Below are 25426 nucleotides of genomic sequence, written 5' to 3'. Positions count from 1 at the left end.
GCTAGTGCCTCTATTGAAACCTAATGACATTTCATAAACAGGGGCATTATTCTATGAGCTAAACAAACAAAAAAAAAAGACTAAGACTCTGAAACCATAGGCCCTAAATCTGGTAACTTGGTGCTGCTCATAAGCAATGGCCATGGAAACTGAACACTGCCGCCTCAACACCCTCTCAGCCAATCTGGGTAATGGAAGGCTCAGTTAAGCAACTGAACTGGGGACCTTCAACAGTGAACAGCTCTTGCCACCTCAGCCGCTTTACTGGTCCTGCTGCCTAATAAGTTAATAGAGGGCCTTACTGTTCAAGGTCATCACTGCACAAAGCTCTAGTATATCACTACTCCTCCTCTCACTCTGCTTGTCCTTTACCTCTCACGGGATTTGCATGTGCTGATGGCTTTGACCCTAGCAGTAGCACTAACAAACTTAAATCAGGCAAAGGTCAGTAAAATACTTTAATTGATTTACAAGATAGAGAACTTCAACTGCAAAATAATTCAGCTGATCCAACTCTTACTTTTTCAAGAACAGCATACTTTGCAATTTCGACATCTTGAAGATTGGTAGGATCCAGATTATCTTTGGTATAAATTCTGAAATAAACAAGATAAATTGGTAGACTGTTAACCCCAGAATATCTACAGGGTGTAATCCCCTGAAGTTTTCTGGTATTTTCTCAGCAACCGCTTGGAATTTCAACTTGAAATTTTACAACTTTATTTGTTGTAACTCTCTACGTTTATGTATCGAGTGGAATGAGATTATCTTTAAACACAAAGTTACAGACTTTGAAAAACAAACCGGGGTACCAGCTTACTGTTAATGACATCAGAGTGATGTAGACTTTTGTCTGGGGAGCAATGTTGGAGGCCTATCACAAGCTCCACCCTCTGCAAACAATTGGTGAACTCAAGGAAACTGTTGCAGATGATCTCGGATAGCCTGCCACAAGGACCAATCAACAAGGCTGTTAGAACTTCCCCAAGGAACTATGTTAAAGCTGGGGGGTGAACACTTTGAGCATTCATGGTGACTGTGAAATTCTGACACACTGTTAACTGTATCGTTTGGATGATGTTATTTTACCGTGTTTTAGTTTGAACATTTTTAATGCACAAAAATCACTAGGTAGTAATGCTAAAATGTCAGCAACATCAACACAGCTTAAGATAATTAAATGTTGTTTAATAGTAATATGCAAGTATGATGACTACAAAAGTATGTAAAATTTCTCACTGAAATTCAAAGCAGTTGCTGAGAAAATGGCAAAAAAGCTCTAGAGGGTTACTTTTCTTTTGCCTCATGCTGTAGATGGTCCCAGAGCTAGGGCAAGTTAATAACCAGACATGCAGTTTTGTTGTTGAACATCCCTGACAGGCTTTCAATTCATTCTCATTTAAAAAGCTATTCTGCATCCAAGAAATTATGCCAAAACCTTCAAACATCAGAAGACAGACATTTAGCTTTCAAGCATACTCAATTGTTTTTCTTTAAAATATAGGGATCTTACTTTAACTTGCAAAAACATAAATACAGTCAAATCTCGATTATCCGACCTAAACGGGACCAAACCAGTTGTTGGATAAATGAATAGATGGATAATACAGAAAACAACGGTAACCACTCAAACAATGCAGAAACAAAGGCAGTAAAAGAAGGGTCTCGGCTCACAACGGTGCTGTTTTGCTATAAAAATAGGGTCCTGCACTATTGGAAAACAGAAAGAAAAGATGCATGATGTCACCGGGGGTCTGTCGGATATGCTGAATGGTCGGCTCAGTGAAGGTCGGATAATCAAAACTGTAACTTTCAAATCCGGATATCTGGAATTGCTTGGCTTCCAAAACTTAACTGTACCCTTGGTCACAATACAAATTAATTCAACATAGTTTCACTTGGCTTTGACCCTATCCAAAATGTAACTTTAAAAAAATGTATGACTGGATTTCAAGTTTCTGGTTCACACATTTCCCTCTGGTTATACTACGTACAGAGTACAACTAAAGAAGCAGTGTGTTATTTTGAGTGGAAAAGAAGTCTAGTGATATGAGAACCAGACAATACACGGTTCAAATCCTCCTCTCATTGACATTCCTTGCAACACTGGGCAGGTCAAGTGGAGGGGCATTTTCGAAAGAAATGTCTAGATCAGAATGTAGTCGTTTTACAAAGACGTCCAAATTCCGAACAGGAAAGAAGGTTATTTTAGAAAAGGATGGACTTCTTTCTTTTGTGTTCAAAAATACTATGGACGTCCTGTGATTTGGATGTTTTGGACGTCCTTTTTTTTGGTTCATTTTCGAACAAAAGACATCCAAATGCAAGACATCTAAAACAGAGGAGGAGTGGCTTAACAGTTAGTGCAGCGGGCTTTGATCCTGGTAGCATGGGTTCAATTCCCACTGCTGCTCCTTGTGACTCTGGGCAAGTCAAATGCGCCAGCAGCATTTTTGGATACGACATCTAAGTCTGAATTTGGACGTCTTTTCTAAAACGTCCAAAATCAGAACAGGAAAGGTCATTTTCTACAAAAAAAAGTTTCTTTTCCTTTTGAAAATGCTGTTTGGAAAAATGTTTTGTGATTTGGATGTTTTATTTCTTGATCCATTTTCAAACAAATACAGCCAAATGCAAAACGTACAAAATACACAAGAAAATCCAAAATAAAGTGAAACCATTCACATGTTCTAAGTGTGGTAAAAGCACTGTGTTCTGGTAAAGTCAGTGCAATACAAACAAAGCTATGGCAGACAGCAGGAAACCAAAGAGCAGAGGTGGCCAAAAAAAATGGAGGCGTTAAATCACAGGTGCAAATAGGAAGTCTTTATTAATGGCTGACTTCCTATTTGCAACTGTGATTCACGTCTCTGTTTCATTTGACCACCTCCGTTCTTTGGTTTCCTGTGTTTACTCTGCACAGTCTTTTCCTCTCTTTCGTTTTTCAGACAGCAAGGAATACAATTCACATAACAGATATGATACAATGCCAGCACAAGATCAATGAAACACCTGTCAGCTTTGTGAGTTCCTGTGCTGAGCAGTGGGCTGCCGGGTGCGAGGAATTCGGACCCGGATTCCCAGACAACCCCGAATTTCACCTGTGGTGACCGCCGTTCCCTGAGGGTTGAGCACCCAGGTGTGGGCGGCAGACAGGACTTATACTGAGAGGCAAGAAGCGGGGTGCCATGAGGAGCCAGCTGATGGAGAGCAGAAGGAACAGGTCCAGGTACAGTCCATTAATTACAGGCAGGCAGCAAACAAGAGTGCGTAGACCAGGTTCTAGCGAACGTATCACAGGCAGGCAGCAGACAAGAGAGTAGGCAACGTATCACAGGCAGGCAGCAGACAAGAGAGTAGGCAACGTATCACAGGCAGGCAGCAGACAAGAGAGTAGACCAGGTCCAGGCGACGTATCACAGGCAGGCAGCAGACAAGAGAGTATACCAGGAACTAGCAGGGTCCAGAACCAGAAATGCACACAAAATACAGTGAAGAAGAAAGCTCACCAATTAGAAGCCGAAGCAAAGCAGCAGAGGAAGAGCTTCCCTGAAATAGTGTTGGCGTCTGATGTCAGCCGGGACCAGCTGGGGGGGGGGGAGACCAGTCGAGGACCAATGGCAAATGAGGGAGAGAGTCAGAAGCCTGCCCGCGGAGGAAGCCAATCCTTGTGAAGCAAGAAGGCATGGTTACGGCCCAGGGCAGGCCGCAGAACGGGGCACAGGAAGGACAGCGGTGCTCCCAGTACCTGTGGGAACGGCGGCAACATCAGCGTGAAGGCAGCGTGGCCGACAGGAGCGTCGGTCCAGCTCAGTGCTGCTGAAGAGAGCACCGGGCCCGCTACAACGGTGGGTGTTCCTGGTTCCCTGGAGCATCCCGCCGAACCGGAGGTGAGGGGCATAACAACAACTAATAGGCAGACATTAGAACATTCAAATAACAAAGATATGGTAACACTGTTTTTACAATACAATAAGGAATCTTAATACATAGCCGAGGGTGCAAGTGAAACTGAGATATGTAGATGGATGAAGTTTTACAATGCCCTTGGGCAGCATGTTAAGACCTGTTTTAACGTGTGCAATAAATTTTACCAAGTTGCACATTAAAATTCTTTTAGCATGAGTCTTAAGTACACATATCAACTGCCAGGTACAGAATAGAGTGGTTATTTACATTCCTTACGGCCTCTCCCACTTCATAGGCAAGCCGTAAGTGATTTCTCACACCCAAGGATGTGAACTCTCCCTTCAGTTATTTTTATTCTAAGTTTCCCCAAGTCACACACAAGTGTAATGCCCAGCTTGGATTCTTCTTCTACAAACTGGCTGGAATTAGGAGTGTTATTGTGACTTGCTAGTCACTGTGACATGGTTAGAGTCAAATAAGGGTATCCTGCAGATGAACAAGCAAATTGATGGCTAAAAATTCATGTTTTTAGTATTTGTTCTTAGCAAATAGAGGGAAGTAAACATACATTGATGATTCTTTTAGCTTGCTAAGGTATTGTAAGAACTTGAACAAAAATTAATCCTAACATAATTTTACTCTAAAGAAACTGTAAAAAAAAATTTGATTTTCCACTCCTTGATTGCTTTTTTTGATAGTGTGCTGAATACCTCAACCTTATCTCATTCATATCTGTTAATTTAATTCCTGGTTGGCAATAATACATCCCAAAAGGTATGTAAGGGAGTGGGTGATTCAAGATAGGGTTTCCTTAGAAACACTCCCTCACTGTCAGGCTTCACATGAAACACTGGATAGTGAGCCCTTGGGCTACTGCCGAGGGCGGCAGCGGCAGGAGGAACACCCACCGGAACAGAAGCCACAGCAGAGAGCAGGAAGATAGTCCACAAACCCAGCAGGACCGTGGGCAGGCAAAATAAAGTCCAAGTCCAGGCACAAGGTTCAAAGGCAAAAACTGAAAGTAGCAAGGGAAGCACAGCAACAAACAATCGCAGAAGACACACCTCCGAGGACCTCTGTTGTAAGGCAAACTAGTGAAACTTCCAGGTGGTTAATAAAGGCCAACAGCCAGGGAGTTCACCAGGTACGGAAACAGCTTAGTTCCAAAAAGTCTCGAGACCAACTGGCAGCCTAGAAAATCCGGACCGGACCGGAATGACTTCTGGAACCGGGAAAACCACAGACAGACAGTCCATTGCGACCACCAAGGGGCGCGATGAATGAGAGCATGATACCGGGGCAGAGTCATAACAGTTCCTCCCTCTCAAGGCCCCCCCGGACCTCTCGGGTGATCTAGGTCTCCATGGATATCTCTGATGGAATCTGTTGGTGAGTTTAAGCGAGTGATCCATAATCCCCGTACTAGGCATGGGTCGTGAGACGGTCGGTTGTCGACCGGGCTGGAGCTTGTACACCGAGTTGGCCCGAGTGCCCAGCACCGAAGCAGGGCTACCCGCCATGATTCGCTGGGGACTCCTCTGCGAGCCTTGATACTTCCGAACATCATGGCGATCCCGAGCCTTAAGACCTGAATCCTGTCTTCAAGGGGAGGTGTAGGGTAACCCGCCTCAAGGGATTTTCTTAGAGCTCCTGATGGCGGAACTCTGGGGTTTGGACGCCTTGCCGACTCCAGCTTGGGACTGACTGATCGGGGGTGCCATGCAGACACAGTTCAGACCCATTGCAGCAACATCCAAGTCCTGGGACTGTGAGTCACTAATGTTTATTTATTTTATTTTTATTACATTTGTACCCCGCGCTTTCCCACTCATGGCAGGCTCTATGCGGCAGGCAATGGAGGGTTAAGTGACTTGCCCAGAGTCACAAGGAGCTGCCTATGCCGGGAATCGAACTCAGTTCCTCAGTTCCCCAGGACCAAAGTCCACCACCCTAACCACTAGGCCACTCTTCCACTTCATGTCAGTCCAGGCATCTGATTCTTGGTCTTGCCGTTCGCTGTCAATCTCACCATGATCCGACACGAGGCAATCCTTCCTGCAGGACTCACCCCAGTCCAAAATCTCACCCTTTTCCCAGTCTAAGATCGGATTGTGGCTCTGTATCCACGGTAGACCCAACACAATGGGTTGCACGGCTGACTGGAGGACGTAAAAGGAAATGTCTTCTCTGTGATCCCCAATACATAAGCTCACCGGACCCGTCTGGGTGTTTACATAACCTTGAATGCGTCCATAAACTGAAAAAAGCGGCATGGTCTTAGGTAGTTCTTGTATAGGAATGTTTAACTGATGAACCAGGGCCTCGGTTATAAAGTTTCCACCAGCCCCAGAGTCCAGGAAAACTTCAGTCTGTTCCTTTCTGTGACCAAGATCGAGCACAGCTGGCACCTAGAATTGAGTACGAAGAATGTCAGAAGATAGACTTACTATAGTGCCTGCTGTCAAACCCTGATCCAGGGGTGCCGGTTTAAGAGGGCACCTGGCCGCATAATGTCCAGTATCACCACAATACAGACAAAGGTTGAGACTCTGACGTCTCTTTCTCCTGCATGGAGAAACCAAAGATTGCTCAATATGTACCCACAATTTATGATCCTCCCTCTGAAACCACTCAAGAGCCGATCTAGACTGCGCAGCACAATAATACCAGAACAAGTTAGATACCCCTAATCCCCCAGCATGCTTACTCTTATATAAAAAAGCACGCGGTCTATTATGATACCAAATAAAACGAATCAAACTGTCTTGAATGACCTAGACAAAGGAAAGGGAAGTACCTGAAATAAATACAATAAGCGAGGTAAAATATTCATTTTAATCGCAGCAATCCACCCAAACCAGGTGAGACCCATGGACATCCATCTATCCAAATCTCTTTGCATCGCCTTCTGAACAGCCGGATAATTAACAGCAAACAACTCTGACAGGTTCCCAGGAATCTGAACCCCCAAACAGCGAAGATCTCTGACAGACCATTTAAAAGCAAAGGAAGTCTTCAACGCCTCCATCAGCCTAGGTGATACCCCCACAGCCATCCCAGTGGACTTACTCGCATTCAACTTGTATCCAAATATCTGTGAGTACGCCGCCATCTCCTTCATTAAGTTAGGAAGAGAAACTAACGGTTTAGTCAAGGACAGGAGAACATCGCCCACAAATAATGTGATTTTATGTTCCTGTTCTCCCACCCTTACCCCGGTGATGTCTACATTTTCTTGAATAGCTGCCGCTAAAGGCTCCATCGCCAGAGCAAATAGAAGAGGAGACAACGGACACCCCTGTCTGGTACCACGCCCCAAAAAGAAAGCCCCCAAATTCTCCCCATTTACTCTCACACAAGCCTGCGGCGAAGAATAGAACGCCTGAATCCAGGACCTATAAAACGGTCCCAACCCAAATCGATGTAAAACCTTATCCAAATATCCCCAATGTACCCTGTCAAAGGCCTTTTCAGCATCCTGTCCTAATAACCCCACAGGCCAGGCTTTCAACTGAGATGCATAAAGTAAGTCCAAAGTTTTACGAATATTATCCATTGCCTGCTACTTTGCTACAAAACCGACCTGATCTAGATGGATTAAATTAGGAAGCACATTGCCCAAACGATTCGCAAGCACCTTAGCCAATATTTTAACAACAGTATTGAGTATAGAAATAGGGCGATATGATGCACATTCAGTTTTATCTTTGTCTGGTTTTGGAATTACCTCCAACCAGGCCTCCATCATAGACTTGGGAAAAGACACACCATCCCTAACAGAGTTAATGACCAACGTCAAATAGGGTGCCAACTCCCCCACAAAGGTCTTTAAAAAAATTCATTCGTAAATCCATCCAAACCCGGCACCTTACCCGTCAGCAATGTCTTAATAACCTGCATCACCTTGTCCACCGTCACCGGAGCTTCCAGTTCCCTTCTCTGTAATTCAGATAAAACCGACAAACCCCGAGCAGCCAAATAATTGTCAATTTCCTCAGTCTGTACAGCAGCATACAGAGTAGAGAGCTGCACGGCTTCCGTCCCCGCGGGAATCCCGCGGAACCCGCGGGATTCCCGCGGGGACGGAGGCAGTTCCTGCGGGGTTCCCGCGGGGATGGAAGCAGTTCAGCGGGATTCCCGCGGGGACGGAGGCAGTTCAGCGGGATTCCCGCGGGGACGGAGGCAGTTCTGTGGGCTTCCCGTGGAAGTGTAAGCTGCACCTGCACCAGCCTCTCATCTACCGAATACCAATTTCTTTGAGTGCTGTCTCCTCCTCCTCCTCCTCTTCTTCCTTGCTTTAACAGCATAAATGTGGAAAGTCTTCCATTAAGGAGGTGGTAGAGTCACAAATGATGACGGAATTCAAAAAGGCGTGGGATGAACACAGAGGATCTCTAATTAGAAAATGGAAGTTATATAAAAGCTAACCTTAAATGGCTGCATGTGTGTGGATGTGTCAAGTGACGCTTAGATGGCGACTCTGGCTGTGATGAACTAGAGCTGATACCTGACAGACTTGTATGTTCTGTGTCTCATACATGGCAATCTGGTGTAGGATGGGCTGGAAAGGGCTTAGACAGCAACTTCAGTGGCTGGAACATGAGGACAGTGCTGGACAGACTTTTACGGTCTGTGTCCCACAAATGAGAACATGAATAGGCTGGAGTGGGCTTTGATGGCAACTCCAGCAGTTGGAACATAAGGATGGGGCCAGATAGACTCCTGTGGTCTTTGTTCCAGAAACACGAAAGAAAGACCATAATCAAGTATATAATATCACACTCGTTGATTTAATGATGAATTGATCATGAGTGTGACTATTGGGCAGAGTGGATGGACCGTTCAGGTCTATTTGCTGTCACTTACTATGTTACTATTAATCCTCTTTGCTCCCAGGCTGGTGCACAGACCTCAGCTCTGACACAGGCACGAGAATCAGATGTCACCTGACCTACTGGCGCGTGCATGTGGCGGCCTCTCAGCACACACTGCCAGTGAATCAGAGACAAATCTTACATGTGGGCACCAGAGTGTTCCAAGTTCCAACTTCCATTCCTTCCTTGCCTACAGTGCTGTGGCTCAAATCCAGAAAGGGAGCTGACTGGAACTTTCTTTTATGTACTATTAAATTCTTACGGGGATGGGTTACATTCTTACAGGGATGGGTGGGGATGGGTTAAATTCTTGCGGGGACGGGTGGGGACGGGTTGGGATGGTTTAAATTTTTGCGGGGATGGGTGGGGATGGGTAAGATTCCAGCGGGGATGGGTGGGGACGGGTAAGATTCCAGCAGGGACGGGCGGGGATGGGTAGGATTTCTGTCCCCGTGCAACTCTCTAATACAGAGTCTCATAAAATTGGGCAAAACGTTCCCGAATCCGAGCCGAAGTATGTACCATAGCTCCATTTTCATCCCGCACTCTCAAAATATGCCTACCTGCTCTCATCTTTCTTAATTTTGTAGCCAACAACCACCCAGGTTTATTAGTACATTCGTAATGAACTTGTTTTAAACGTGCATGCACAAATTGCAAACTCTCATCATGCAACGCAGCCAGCTTCAATCGTACCGCTTGAAGCTTCCGAAAGTCAGACACAGAGCCTGAGGCCCTGTACCTGTCCTCCAAAGCACTTTATGAACCCTGAACCGCGGACTACCACACTTAATAAAATAACCTCTCGATACTGTCTTAAAGGCATCCCACACTGTACCCAATGTCGGTCCCGACTCCATATTAATAGCAAAATAGTCTTTTAAGACAGGAAGAAAATTAGCAACAATATCCGGGTCCTGTAACAAACAGTTATTGAATGTCCATCTTCAAAGAAGGAATAACTGCCCTGACCGAAGCATGGTCTGAGATAGTAATATGACCTATGTAAGAGTCACCCCCCCTCCTCTGACAAGGTTTTATGGAAAAAAAAAAAAAAAACAAACAGTCTAATCTGGAATAAGAGAGATGCACAGGAAAATAAAAGGTATAGTCCCACCCTCTAGGGTGTCCCAGTCTCCACACATCATAAAGACCCATAGCATCTACAAAATTCCTCAAAGCCTTAGAAATTCTATAGTCAGTCGAAGCAGGAGGAGCAGATCTGTCCGTCCCGGGCTGCATAGTAGCATTAAAATCTCCTGCCACCAGCACTTTATCCCAAGCAAAATTCTACAACTCCTTCTGGAGGCGCACAAAAAAACTCTCTTGCCGCTCATTTGGGGCGTAAACACTAGCCAAAGTGTACTCCTCCTGCCCCAACATAACGTGCAGAAAAAGATAGCGACCCTCAGTGTCTCTCTTTAAATGCACAAGTTGTACCTGCACATCCTTATGAAACATAATAGCCACCCCTCTTTTCTTAGCTCCCTTTGCATCAGAAGCATAATACACAGTCGGGTACTGCGAAGAAGATAATAAACCCTCATGTTTCTTTAAAAAATCAGTTTCCTGCAGGAAAACCACATGTGGAGGCATCAAACATAACTCACGCAGTAAAGAATGCCTTTTGTATGGAGAATTCAGACCCTTTAGATTATAAATGAAAACCTTAAAGTCTGCCATCCGACATTCTCTGTCCAGAACACGATTGGTGAAAGCAGCCTACAGTCCCCTAATCCCCAAGAACCCAAACTTCCCCCCCCCAACCTCCTCCTATCCCCCAACCCAAAGCACCCCAATCCTCCCCCCCCAACCCTTCCCTCTCCCCCTCACACACTCCCACATTCCTTCCCCCTCTCATCCACCCACCAAACAGTGCCACACAGCACCACATGGGAAGCAGAAGGAAAAAGACCTCACGGGCCAAACAAGAAAAAAAAACCCCAAAACAAATAAAATACCCCTCAACCCCTCACTCTTACCCCACCTGCAAATATCACAAACAATAATTCACCCTTCACCTTCCACCAATCTAAACACACGTCAGCTCACACAAGAACAATCTCCCTACAGAAATCACATTATGTCAATAGAAATCAATCCCAACAGCAACCAAACCAGTCCAGGCTACAGTTTCTCATGTCTGAATCCCATGCTTCTTTGCTGTCTTTGCCACTCTTTTCCACTTCTGAAGCCGGGCTTTCGTAGAGGAGGCCACCCCACCGGCAGGGCCTCAGTTAGGGTCAAACCAGCCTCATGCAGACACTTCCATGCAGCCCCCACATTTCGGCAGCGAAACTGCTCCCCTTTAAGTTCAAAACACACAGCAAAAGGGAAAGCCCATCGATAGGCTATTTTTTCTTTGGCCAGGATCTCAAGAACTGGTTTCATAGCTCGCCTCTGATTCAAGGTAAACAGGGAAAGATCTTGATATATCGAAACACGTGCCCCATTATACTGCAGAGCAGGATTCTGACGAGCCTTTTGCCATAACTGATCTTTACAAGCATAAGTAGTGAATCTCACAACAGTATCTCCTGGTCTGTTGTCTCTGGCTCCAGCCGCGAAACTCTCACCCATTCTCTGGGACACCTCAAAACCGAAGATTTTGTCTGCGACCCCAGTTCTCGAGGTCATCCAACTTATACTGAAGCTGCTCTGCCTGCTCATCCAACTTGGCCAAACGCAGATCCACTGCCTCGTTCTTCTCCGTCTGCTCGTCCGCCCGCTCTTCTAATGCTTCCACCCTGCCCCCCAGCTCCCGCAGGTCGACGCTTCACGCATCCACATGTTCCAGGATTTCTTCTTTTGAGGCCAGAATTTCAGCCCTGATCGCCTCAAGACACTTAGTCAGGTCCTGCGGGAGAGTTTTCTTAGGAACAGGGTCGCTCTGCTCCTCACGGGAAGAAGCCGAGTCCGACTCAGACGATCTCCGCGGCTTAGGGGAAGCATGGCGAGACAAGCCCCGCACCATCTGCCTCGTGGAAAGGCGTTCGCTTTCCCGAAGTGGCGCAAAACATTTTTTACTCATCTTGTAGAGAAACACCCACCAAGTCTCTGCAGCCCTTTGCAAAATGAAGGAGAGGGACATTACCACGAATGGTGCTGTATAAAAGGTAGGGAAGCGCAGGAGCTAAAGGATTAAGTGGCCATTCAGCCTCATGACGTCACTTCCTCCCAGTATACCTAGCCTTTTAAAGTATTTTTAAACATAGTCATATACACAAATCACACACCAACCCTCACCAAAAATAAACAAGTTAGAAATAGAAGTATGCACATAAAAACTGAACTAAATCAACCTTTGTATAAATTAGAGTGCAATACTGGAAAAAGATATAGAAATACATTCTTCTTATACTAAACAAGATATTTAATTATTCACAACACATTTATACCCTGCAGAACTGATCAAGACCATGCTATGCAGCAAACAACCAAAACATAAGTAATCAGATAAAATAGATAAATAAAACATTACAAAACACTGACAGGATAAAAATATGCAGCCAGCTTCTTCCAATAAAAAGACCTAATGGAAAGTTTCAATAAAGAAGTCTACAGCAGCCTCCTAAATTGCAACAAATTACATTCAGCTCAATGCAGGTCAATGATAACTTTACATGACAAAGAAAGGAAAAGTAGTAAACTTGCATTTCTTGAACACAAATATCATCTCAACAGACTCTGAAGATAACCAGGAAAGTAGAAAGGATCCTGACAAACTTTAAAGATCAATAGATTTTTGATCCTTCCATCTATTTCACATTTATAGCCCTTTTCAACCTCACACTCTTGTCCCCACTCAACTTCCAACTAAATGAGCTGTGATTGGCTGACAGAAACTTGGAGGGACTTAATGGAAAGGGAAGGGAGTTTAAACAACTGAATAAGTGGTGCAGTGGTTAGAGCACAGGTCTTGTAATCAGAGGGTGGCTGGTTTGAATCCCCCTATTACTATTGTTTTAATTTGGACGTCCCTGACTGCACTTGCATGTTTTTTTTTTCTTCAGATTTTTGCTCTCTGCATGGGTCCCGCACAGCACCAACTAAACTAAAATTGCTCCGGGGACCTGCATGCTGCTGTCATGGAGCTAGGTATGATATTTGAGGCTGGCATAGAGGCATCTCAGGGGGACCAGTGCACCACGAATGCTGGCCTCTCCCACGACCAAATGTCTTGGATTTGGTCCATTTTTGAGATGGCCGGCAGCGGTTTCGATTATCGCTGAAAAACGAAAACGCCCAGCTCAAAAAACACCCACATCCAATGCATTTGGCCGGCACAAGCCATATTTTCGAAACTAAAGATAAACGTCCATCTTTTTCGAAAATACGGTTCGGCCCGCCCCTTCATGGACCCATTCTCGGTGATGGATGTTTTTACACATGGGCGTTTGCATTCAATTATGCCCCTCTAAGAGTCACTTATTTTACTATTGACACAGAACAATACCTGTTGCTGTCAGTGTCTTTTTCTTTCCAGTCTTTAGGAGTCTCAAAAACCTGGCTCTTTTCTTGGTCTACAAGAAATTTACAGAGATTTAAAGATTAATAAACTATGCTGAGACCTACAAAATAAGTTGAACCTGCATATTCTCTTCACCTTCCTGTTAATAACATAGAATATCCTTGTCAGAAGGCACAGCAGTGGCTTTACTTTTCTCTACACAGAAGAGTCACTACATTTTCTTACATAATTGAAAGGTTATCTCAAACTTACCTTTACAGTCAGCAAATCAGGTTGTTTGGGGGCAGATACTGGCCTGGATATCCAGATTAACTAAAGCAAATTTCATTCAATTACATTCTGATTTAAATGTGACATCAGAAGATTATTTCATCTATGTTCAGTCTGGGTATTGTGAAAATCTAAGCAGGAATGGATTATAGAAGCTCAAAAGGCAGAGAATATCTTGTTTTGGAACAGATAGGTCACAGGTTAAAATTCCTAGATCCTCTCTCTCTCCGACAGTCTCTCATTTTCTGGGGAGCCAGCTTAATCAAATCTGCCTCTACTAGACCATGGTTCCATGAACCTTCATTTACAGTGACCCAGGGGCGTCCCCCGCCCATCATTTTATAACCCACCACCCAGGCTAGCCATTTCAGTGACAGTCCTTGATTAAGAGTCAGAGACCACAGCTCTTATATGAATTTGAAACGTAAATACTCAAAATGTGGTTAGCAAATGTCACTGTTAAGCTATGGAGACATCTTTAATCCCTAGATGGTCAAGAAAGCAGAAACCGTATCTTGCAACCAAACCCAAACCACCACACAATTCTGCACTGAGCCACAAAACCAAACACTTAGTTCCTGAAATTATCTCCATAATCCCCTCCAAAGCATAAATATAAAACAGAAGCAAAATCTGAATGTGTACATTATGGTAATGGAACTTTAAAAAGGAAGAGATAAACAGATGACAGCGGTAACAAAATAAAGGCAAAACTGAAAATCAGATTAGGGTCTGTGATACTGCTGTAAGTATTATTCCAAACTGCAGCTCCTTGTCTGAGCCACTGCTGCACTGGGCATGAGCCCCCCCCCCCCCCCCCCCCCCCCCCCCCCCCATCTATAGGAGGAGCCATATTCCCCATGCCTTGTGTTTCTTTGTAGGATGGTCCTCCTGTTTCTGGTTCTGTCTGTCTTGCCTGTTCTTGGCAGGGCCCAGACTAAAGTCCTGCACAGGAACGGGGTTTGCAGGGTTCCCACGGGGCGTTCCTGCGGCGTTCCCATGGAAGTGTACAATGCACTTGCACCAGCCTCTCACCCACCGAGTGCCAAGTTCTTTGAGTGCCATCTCTTCCTCCTTGCTTTAACAGCACAGATGCGGAAAGTCTCCATTAAGAAGGTGATACAGACACAAATGGTGACGAAATTCAAAAAGGCATGGGATGAACACAGAGAATCTCTTTGAACAAACAGTATGTTTTAAGCCTGTAAAATGTACTAGATATTTTCCTGAAGTGTATTTCTCCTATTTGGCCAGCAGGTGGTCTTTCTTTGCTGTAAAATTGTTATAAGGAACTGAATGTTCTTTTTCTTTAACACAAGCAAGAAGCAAGCAGCAATATACTTTTAAAACTTGCTGACTGGGCTCTGACTGGCTAGAGTTTGAAAAATTACCCCGTAGTACTGCCTGTTGCTTCAGCCCAGAAGAAAAGAGAGACAGATATTTTTGTTGAGGCTCGGTGAATTTTGCGTCCTGATCTTCCCAGGTACTTTCTAGGAAGTATACAAATGTCTAGTTAATGTTGTAATTGATCCATATTTCAATTACCTGTTATTGTTTGCTGATTGCACTTTTTTTTACTTCATTGTTCCACTGTGACTTGCCCAGAGGCGGCTGCGACTCAGTCGGTGGGAGTGGGTGCTAGTGTAGAGCACAAGAGGCAGGTACAGGCTGACCTGAGCTGCGCTGTGCTGGGGATAGACTCTCTAAGTGGCTGCGTATTTTGTGACAATCTCTAATTAGAAAATGGAAGTTATAAAAAACCTAAACTTAAATGGCTGCATGTGTGTGGACGTGTCGAGAGACGCTTAGATGCAACTCCGGCTGTGATAAACTAGGACAGATACCATGGCAGACTTGTATGATCTGTGTCTCATATATGGCAATCTGGTTTAAGATGGGCTGGAAAGGGCTTAGACAGCAATTTTAGTGGATGTAACATGAGGACAGTGCTGGACAGACTTTTACAGTCTGTGTCCCGCAAACGAGAAGACAAACAGCCTGGAGTGGGCTTCGACAGTAACTCCAGCAGTTGGAACATAAAAATAGGGCTGGGCGGACTTCTATGGTCTATATCCCATAAAAGCCAAAGAAAGACAATAACCAAGTATATAATATCATGTTCATTGTATCATGAATTGATAATGAGTGTGACAATTGGGCACACTGGATGGACCTTTCAGGTCTTTTTCTGATGTCACTTACTATGTTACTATTAATCCTCTCTACTCCCAGGCTGATGCATGGACCTCAGCTCTGACACAGGCACAAGCATCAGATGTCACCTGACCTACTGGCATGTGCATGTGGCGACCTCACAGCCAGTGCTAGTGAATCAGAGATAAGTTTTATATGTGTGCATCAGAGTGTTCCAACTTCTGTTCCTTCCTTGCCTGCAGTGCTGTAGCTCAAACCCAGAGAGAGACAGACCAGAATTTTTTTTTTTTTATGTACCATTAAATTCTTGCAGGACTGAGTGCGGACAGGTTAAATTCTTGCGGGCAGGGTGGAAACGGGTTAAATTCGAGCAAGGATGGGTAAGATTTCTGTCCCCGTGCCAAATCTCTAGCACAGACCAGACAGTAGAGGTTTATATGCCCTGCTCCTAGGCTACATCAGCACTAGATCATTATCTGTGGTACCTTCTTGATCCTTGCCCATCTCCTGATTTCCAGCTGGCTAGGATCCCTGTTTTCTATGCCTGCGCTCATACTCTTGTGTTCCCAGTTTAAATCTCCATTCCAGCTGGCCAAATATCATGTATCCTTTGATTCCTTGTCAGTGCTCCTGCCTATGGATTATGCTTTATGTACTATGCCTACCTACAGGCTACTGCAAAGGGACAAGTGAGGAAATTTACTCATTGTACCTGTATATATTTAACCTGTGTATTATGAGGCTAGTACATATTAAACTGCCATGAACTTACTGTGATGTGCACTGCCTTTTACCACGGGACCAATCCTTTGTGGCTGCTTAGGTCTCGGCTGGTTCCCCTCACACTCCTCCAAAGCATAAATATAACCTGTCCTCAAAAGTCAATTTATTATAGAAAGATTCACTATATATATATATATATATATATATGACATTATAAGAAATTATAGTCATACATATGTAGTATCTTCTTATATAAATGTATTTATCCACATTTGTAGGTTACCTTTCTATGAAATATACTCTAAACATAAAATACATACACTATAGTGTTCACATATTTGATCAATACAAATATTGATCTTTGTAGATTTATGATTCAAATCATTTTCATATGTCTTTTAAATATGGGGTTGACATACAGTTAACACATCCATCTAAAAATTAACAAGATTGCTTATTTGGTTATTTTTCAGCTGATTTACCTGCTAATATGTAGTCCTAACCTTAATCAGAAAAACCTTAAGCAGAAAAAAAATGACACATGCCATATACTAATGATAATGCTACATATAATAATGCTAAATATCTAACTATGTCAAACTGTAAACCACATTGATAATGCTACACCTGTAACTTTACTAAACTGTAAGTCACACTGAATCATCAACCTGACTAGAAATGTGGGATACAAATGCTGAAATAAATTAAAAATAAAAATAAGCTTTCTACTAGGTTTAGGACAGCTGTTTATGTAGTCTTGCTTAAGGGAATAAAGTGGATTGTGCTGAATATTGGCACTATCTGCTCATCTTTTAGCCCCACCATGGAACATACCCAATCCCTCCCAACCTTAACCACATTACTTTTAACCAGCCATCAAGATATTCAGACAAGTTATGTGGTCAGCCGCCCTGGATTTTCAAAATATGATGATTTAATTCCAAAATGAACTCCATAAATCATTTTCAATAAAGACATATTTTGACATCATAAATGCCAATCATTCATCTCTTTTGATTTATTAACTGATTTTCTAAAAAGTTAGCATTACTGAAATATCTTAGCTGAGAAGAGTACCAAATACCTTTACCTTGACTTTCTGTCCCTTTCTTTGGATCTATCTGAACTGATTTTTTAGCAACGTAATCATCAGCTTGTAGGAGCCGCCTTTCTTCAACACAATTCTGGATGAAGTCACTGAGTAAAACGGGGATTTGATACTTCTGAATGGTTTTCAGCTTATAAGAACTTAATGCATCAATATTATCCACAATGATGTGAGAGCACTGGAAAATATAAAATAACTGCAATCATTATACTTCTCTAAATGTTTAACTGCCGGCAATAACTGTACTTAGGGACAGAGATCATGAGCATTTTCTGAGACACAGCACACTGTAATTTATTATTTAGGATTTATTTACTGCCTTTTTGAAGGAATTCAATTGTAGTATTAATCACAAAAAAAAGAAGAGGAAAAGCCTTCATAGTCAAATAGCCGACGATCAAAAAAGGAGCAAAGTTGGCAGATTAAAAAAAAAAAAAAACAACAACAACTTTATTCCACACAGAAAAAAAATGTCTTGCTTTGGAAGGACTCAACATTAGCTATGTTTAGACTTCCCACCTGTATCAGATGTCATACATTAAAGGGGACAATTCTATAATTGGGTGCTACAAGCAGGGCCAGCTCAACCTATGGACCAGGTGAGGCACTGGCTCAGGGCACTGAAGATAAAGGCCTACCTTCAAACTCCTAGAGGGGTAGATGTCTAATTGGGATTCTGGTGCCCTTTATCACCAGCATCTTGAGCCAGTGCCTCACCTGGTCCAGTGGGGGGAAGGGGGGCAGGGCTTGAGCGACAAAGGGAGATACTGGATTACAGGCTGTAGTGGAGTGAAGGGGGCATCGGTGCCAGTGCAAAAAGTTGGCTAAGGGCGTGCCAGTCCTAGCTACAAGATGGGCGCATAAAGAACACGGTCTGTGAGCCTATTCTATAAAAGCACATATAAGCAATTATTGGGCAGAGTGGTGCTGGAAAAAATGGTCATGCCCCCCAAAATACTGTACCCTTTACAGATGTTGCCCCTCCTTGATTGCTATAAAGGAGGAAGCATTATATAAAGGGACTGTAGGATCATTTCTCTGGGCCAGATGTAGGGCACAGATTAGCTACACTAAATTCATTCACTCCCAGTCACGGGGGGAGGGCCTCATCTACCAGATTTACGTCTTTACAATGTTACAGCGCTGATCAGGTGGATACATGAGCTTTATACTGGTGTTTACAACTATGCACCACGTTATGTATGAGCGGACTGCTCTTATCCTTATGGTAAAATTATGTATAATCATACCTGATAATTTTCTTTCCATTAATCATAGCTGATCAATCCATAGACTGGTGGGTTGTGTCCATCTACCAGCAGGTGGAGATAGAGAGCAAACTTTTGCCTCCCTATATGTGGTCATGTGCTGCCGGAAACTCCTCAGTATGTCGATATCAAAGCTCCATCCGCAGGACTCAGCACTTAGAGAATTACACCCACGAAGGGACACTCTGCCCAGCTCACCACCGCCGAAACGGGGGAGGGGAATTAACCCAGCTCATCCCCACACAAGTGGGGGAGGGGAATCCGTCCAGCTCATCCCCGCGGAGCGGGAGAGGGACACCACACCCGCCGATGCGGGGGGATCTGGCTTATCCTGCAACCGCAACCGCGGGAGGAGCTGACTGACCCTAACACCGCCGAAGCGGGAGGGGTACAAAGCTGCCCTACAGCCGCACGAAGCGGGAGGGAGTGCCGGCAGAATTTATGTCTCAATCCAGCCCCGTAAAACGGAGGGGAGAGGAATGCAGCAGCTCACTGTAACACAAAGTCGTCTCAACTCTTGAAGAATCCAAGTGAAAGAAGAACTTGAACACGAAGTCCTCCTGAAGTAACTGAAGGCTAAACTTGAACCTAAAATTCAACCAGAATATAAACAGTACAGATATCTGGGAGGGGCTATGGATTGATCAGCTATGATTAATGGAAAGAAAATTATCAGGTATGATTATACATAATTTTACCTTCCATATCATCAAGCTGATCAATCCATAGACTGGTGGGATGTACCGAAGCAGTACTCACCCAGGGCGGGACATAGAAATCCCTGACCTCAACACTGAAGCTCCAAACCGGGCCTCCGCCCGTGCAGCCACAGTCAAACGGTAATGCTTGGAGAATGTATGAGCCGAAGCCCACGTTGCCGCCTTGCATATCTCTTCCAAGGAGACGGATCCGGCCTCTGCCATCGAGGCCGCCTGAGCTCTCGTGGAGTGAGCCTTCAGCTGGATAGGCGGCACCTTCCCTGCGGCCACATAAGCCGCTGCAATGGCTTCCTGGACCCATCTTGCCACTGTAGGCTTAGCAGCCTGCAGACCCTTACGAGGACCTGCAAACAGGACAAACAGATGATCCGATTTCCGGAAATCATTGGTCACTTCCAAGTATCTGATGATGACTCGTCTCACATCCAGATATTCAAGAGCGGAGTACTCCTCTGGGTAGTCCTCCCTACGAAAGGAAGGGAGACAGAGCTGCTGATTCACATGGAAGCGAGAACCAATCTTGGGCAGGAAGGAAGGCACTGTGCGAATAGTCACTCCTGCCTCAGTGCACTGCAGAAAAGGCTCTCGACATGAGAGTGCCTGGAGCTCGGAAACTCTTCTGTCTGAAGTGATAGCCACCAAAAAGACTGCTTTCAACGTCAGGTCTTTCAGAGATGCCCTCGACAAGGGTTCCAAAGGCGGCTTCTGCAATGCTCTTAGCACCAGGTTGAGATTCCACGCAGGCACCACTGAGTGCAGAGGAGGGCGCAGGTGATTAACTCCCTTGAGAAAGCGCACCACATCTGGCTGCGAAGCCAGGGAAGCACCCTTCAGGCGGCCCCTGAAGCAAGCCAGAGCCGCTACCTGGACTTTAAGGGAACTGAGCGACAGGCCTTTCTCCAGACCTTCTTGCAGGAACGCCAACACTGAAGAAATTGGAGCAGTGAAGGGAGAAAGTGAGCCTGCTTCACACCATGCTGCAAAGATACGCCAAACCCTGGCGTAAGCAGTAGAAGTAGAGCGCTTCCTCGCTCTCAGCATAGTGGCGATGACCTTGTCTGAGAAGCCCTTCTTCCTCAGATGCTGCCGCTCAATAGCCAGGCCGTAAGACCAAAGGGAGAGGGATCCTCCATCACCACGGGACCCTGATGTAACAGGCCCTGCTCCACTGACAGCCGCAGAGGATCGTCGACTGAGAGCCTGAACAAGTCCGCATACCAGGGACGTCTGGGCCAATCCGGACCCACCAGGATTACCCTGCCGGGATGCTTTGCCACCCGGTCTAGCACCCTGCCCAACATGGGCCAGGGCGGGAACACATAGAGGAGCTCTTGTGTCGGCCACTGTTGGAGAAGAGCATCTACTCCCAGGGATCGAGGGTCCCGTCCTCTGCTGAAAAAGCGCGGCACTTGGCCATTGGCCGATGACGCCATCAGATCTAGGCTCGGCTGGCCCCAGCGCTTCGTGATGTCCAAGAACGCCTGAGCAGATAGTTGCCACTCTCCGGGCTCCAAGGTATGGCGACTGAGAAAGTCCGCCTTGACATTCATGACTCCGGCAATGTGGGCCGCTGAAAGCTGCTCCAGGTTCGCTTCCGCCCACTGGCAAAGACTCATAGCCTCCTTGGCTAGAGGGGCGCTCTGGTACCTCCCTGGCGGTTGATATAGGCCACAGCCGTGGCATTGTCCGACAGGACCCGTACAGGCTTCAACACGAGTACCGGGATGAACTCCAATAACACCAAGCGAATGGCTCTGAGTTCCAGGAGGTTGATAGACCACTTGCCTCTGCAGGAGACTAGAGCCCCTGCGCTGTCCTTCCCAAGCAGTGGGCTCCCCAGCCCATCAAAGAGGCGTCTGTCGTGACGACAATCCACTCCGGGGTCACCAGAGGCAATCCTGCAGACAACTTGTCTGTCTGCGTCCACCAGCTCAGCACCTTGCGCACTGCTGGGTCCACGGGAAGGCGCACAGCATAATCCTCCGACATCGGAGTCCAGCGCAGCAGCAGAGATAGCTGTAGTGGTCTCATATGAGCCCTGGCCCAGGGCACTACTTCCATCGTGGCCGTCATAGAGCCCAACAGCTGCACGTAGTCCCAAGCCCGAATAGGAGAGGCTACTAGGAACTAGTCCACCTGAGCCTGAAGCTTGACAATCCGATTGTCTGGCAGGAACACTCTGCCCACTTGGGTGTCGAATCGAACTCCCAGATACACCAGGGACTGAGTCGGGCGCAGCTGGCTCTTCTTCCAGTTGATGATCCATCCCAGGGAGCTCAAAAGAGCAACTACCCGGTCCATAGCTTTGCCGCACTCTGCATAAGAGGGGGCTCGGATCAACCAGTCGTCCAGATAAGGATGGACTTGTACTCCTTCCTTTAGCAGGAAGGCCGCTATGACCCCCATTACTTTGGAAAAGGTCCGCGGAGCAGTAGCCAACCCGAAAGGGAGGGCTCTGAACTGGAAGTGTCGTCTCAGGACTGTAAAACGCAGAAAGCGTTGGAGAGGAGGCCAGATGGGAATATGCAGGTACGCTTCCTTGATGTCCAAGGAAGCCAAGAACTCTCCTGCCTTCACTGCCGCTATAACAGAGCGGAGAGTCTCCATGCGAAAGTGCCTCACTTTCCAGGCCCGATTGACCCCTTTGAGGTCGAGGATAGGCCGGACAGAACCTCCTTTCTTTGGAACCACAAAGTAAATGGAGTAACGCCCCTTGCCAATCTGATTTTTTGGCACCGGAACGACCGCACCCAGGCGGATCAGGTTGTCCAAGGTCTGCTGCACTACCACAGCTTGACCGGAGACTTGCAGGGAGAGAGTACAAACCCGTCTCTTAAGGGTTGGCAGAACTCTAGCTTGTAGCCGTCTCTGATGACTTCCAGCACCCACGCGTCTGAAGTTATAGTGGTCCACTCGCCCAGAAACGAGGACAGCCGTCCTCCAATCTGCACTGGGGCGTGGACCAAGGCCCCGTCATTGGGTACGAGACCCTGGGGGAGGACCGGAGGGAGCACCTCCGGGACGGCGGTCTCTGCGAAAGGAATGCTGCTTGGGGGAGAAATTCCTCTTGAAGGAAGAGGGGGCAGAGGAACCCGACTTGCCCGGGCGGTATGGAGGTATCGGGACGAGTACTAACCCGAGCCCTGACCTCTGGTAATTTCTTGCCCTTAGACGTGCCGAGATCAGTCACGATTTTGTCCAGCTCGACCCCAAAGAGCAGCTTGCCTTTAAAAGGCAATCTAGCCAGGCGGGATTTAGAGGCGTGGTCAGCAGACCAATGTTTCAGCCAAAGCCACCGCCGCGCAGAGACTGTCTGAGCCATGCCTTTAGCTGAGGCTCTCCAGACATCATACAGCAAGTCTGCCAAATAGGCTAAGCCCGATTCCAGGGCCGGCCAATCAGCCCTCAAGGAATGATCCGAGGGGGAAGCCCGCTGCACCATAGTCCGGCACGCCCTGGCCACATAGGAGCCGCAAACTGAGGCCTGCAAACTTAAAGCAGCTGCCTCAAAGGACGACCTTAAGGCCGCCTCCAATCTTCTGTCTTGGGCGTCCTTTAGGGCCGTGCCACCTTCCACCGGCAACGCCGTTTTCTTAGTCACCGCAGTGATTAAAGAATCCACGGTAGGCCACAGATAGGCCTCACGTTCACTCACAGCCAAAGGATAGAGGCGGGACATAGCCCTAGCCACTTTAAGGCTCGTTTCCGGGACATCCCATTGAGCCGCAATTAAGGTGTGCATGGCATCATGCACGTGGAAGGTTCTAGGCGGGCGCTTCGTCCCCAGCATAATGGCAGAGCCAACAGGGGCTGAGGGAGAGACGTCCTCCGGAGAGGAAATCTTCAAAGTGTCCATGGCCTGTAACAACAGGTTGGGCAAATCCTCTGGGCTAAAAAGCCGCGCTGCAGAGGGGTCATCCGCTCCATCCGAGCGGGGATCTATCTCCTCCAAGGAATCCGCAAAGGATCGTTGGGAGACCTCAGACACGCTGCCCTCATCTACATCAGAGGAGACAAAAGTCCTCCAAGGCCTGGAAATCAACCCGAGGGCGTTTACCTCTGGGAACCTCAACCTCTTTATCAGAAGAGGGAGCAGGGGCAGCGTTTTGCATGAGGAAAGCCTGATGCAGCAGCAAAACAAACTCGGGGGAGAAACCCCCCAGACTGTGCACTTCCGCAGCCTGGGCAACAGCCCTAGACGCACTCTCAACCGGCGCTCGCAATAGCGGGGGAGAGACATGCTGCGCATCCAAAATGGCGTCCGGCGCGAAACTCCGTGAAGGAGCCGCGCGGGAAGAACGGCGCTTAACTTTAGCCGCTTTTGTGCCGTCGCCCAAATTAAGGGCGTTCATGGCATTAATGTCTCCAACCTCAAGGGCGGCCCCGAAGAAGCCGTCCGAGCCGCGTGGCCGGCCAAGATGGCGGAGGCGAGGAGCGGGGGATGGGCGTTTATGGCGGGAAAAAACCGCCACGCCGGAGGAACGACCGGGACATTCATCGGTCACTTATCTATCACCCATCAAGGGCGAATCAGGTTGTAAAACCCCCGCATCCCCTCTAGAAGCGCTCCAGCGATCCGGGGAGCGACCCTTTGCGCCCTCGCCCTCCGACGCCATTGCCACGAGGAGAAGAATCGGGAAACCCCCTGCCCGCTATAAAAAGGTAAAATTACCTGCTTGCCGCTCCGAGCTGTAACGAACTGGTGTCCCAGTGAGTAGCTGCAATGAACGTTTAAAGAAACGTCGAATTAAACGCCTTTAAAGACGTTTAAAAATATATATATATTTTTTTTTTTTTTTTTTTTAAACGGAGCCAGCGGGAGGGGGGAGAAAAGGAGGGACCTGGCACCACCAGGTTTGCACTTGCTCAAAAGAGCCCTCAACCCCAGGCCTCAACAAAACCTAAGGATTAGGCTTGGAGGCCTAGCCAGAGCTGCTGCTGTGTGTGACCACCACCTGCTGAGATAGAGAACATACTGAGGAGTTTCCGGCAGCACATGACCACATATAGGGAGGCAAAAGTTTGCTCTCTATCTCCACCTGCTGGTAGATGGACACAACCCACCAGTCTATGGATTGATCAGCTTGATGATATGGAATCAGCTTTTAACCTTTTACAGTTGCCCATGATGGGGTGGGGGGGCTGCACCCTCTGCTCCACCCACTTCGTTGGGTGTGGATGTGGTGGAGACTCCGTTCCAGGGAAGCATCTGGTTCCTCCCCTTTTCTAGCAACGGTTGACAACCCTCACTTCCTGGAGGAGCAGGGTGCAACCTGTTTTAGGGCATAGGCGAAGGGGGGCTGTCACTATGTTGGACATTTTACAGATCCAGAGGGGGCTGTCTTCCCTTCGTTTGCACAGGCACAATGGCAGCTTTCTCATTCTGACTTCTTAGCTTTCTTTCAGCTACGGCTTTACTGTGTATCCCTAGTCCCTTCTGGTGTCCGGGGACATTCTTTTGCCACATTGGATAAACTTTTCTGTCAGCAAATGTCGCCCTTGTGAGTCCCTGTGCCAAGCGGAGCACAGATGAGAGAGACTCAAACCGGGGCTCTGCTAGGCAGCCGAGCAACCCCGAAACTTCACCTGCGGTGACCGCCGGTCCCTGGGGGTTGAGCCCCCAGGTGCGGGCGGGCGGCCGGCAGGACTTCAGTAGGTTGGGAAAAAAGGATGCAGAGGAATCGGCCAAAAGTAAGTGAGCGATGTTCCCAGGCAAAGGCAGAAGTCAGAGGCAGGCCGAAGGTAATCCAAGTCTGAGCAAGGGTCAGAGACTGGCAGCAGGCAGAGAGTAGTCTGGGTCCGAGCAAGGGTCAGAGGCAGGAGCAAGTAATACAGCAACGAACAGAGAGAGTGAATCGCCTACCTTAGTAGAAGCCGAAACGATGAGGCAGGGAGGCAGCGCCCTGAAGTTGAGCAGATCATTGCAGCTG

General features: G+C 46.8%; 1 protein-coding gene across 1 annotated transcript in view; it reads right to left on the bottom strand.

Annotated features, from left to right (window-relative positions):
- LOC115469598 (protein mono-ADP-ribosyltransferase PARP4-like) overlaps window positions 1–25426 on the bottom strand; it is a 242756-nt gene that overhangs the window by 205101 nt on the left and 12229 nt on the right. The window contains exons 4-7 of the mRNA XM_030202392.1: window positions 17492–17687; window positions 16451–16546; window positions 13240–13306; window positions 515–596 (exon numbers count right to left, since the gene is read on the bottom strand). Coding sequence (XP_030058252.1) covers window positions 515–596; window positions 13240–13306; window positions 16451–16546; window positions 17492–17687 — 441 coding nt within the window. The remainder of the gene's footprint in view (window positions 1–514; window positions 597–13239; window positions 13307–16450; window positions 16547–17491; window positions 17688–25426) is intronic.

Source organism: Microcaecilia unicolor, chromosome 4 (genome assembly GCF_901765095.1).
Source record: "Microcaecilia unicolor chromosome 4, aMicUni1.1, whole genome shotgun sequence".
NCBI lineage: Eukaryota > Metazoa > Chordata > Amphibia > Gymnophiona > Siphonopidae > Microcaecilia > Microcaecilia unicolor.
This window is presented reverse-complemented; position numbering and strand designations above follow the sequence as displayed.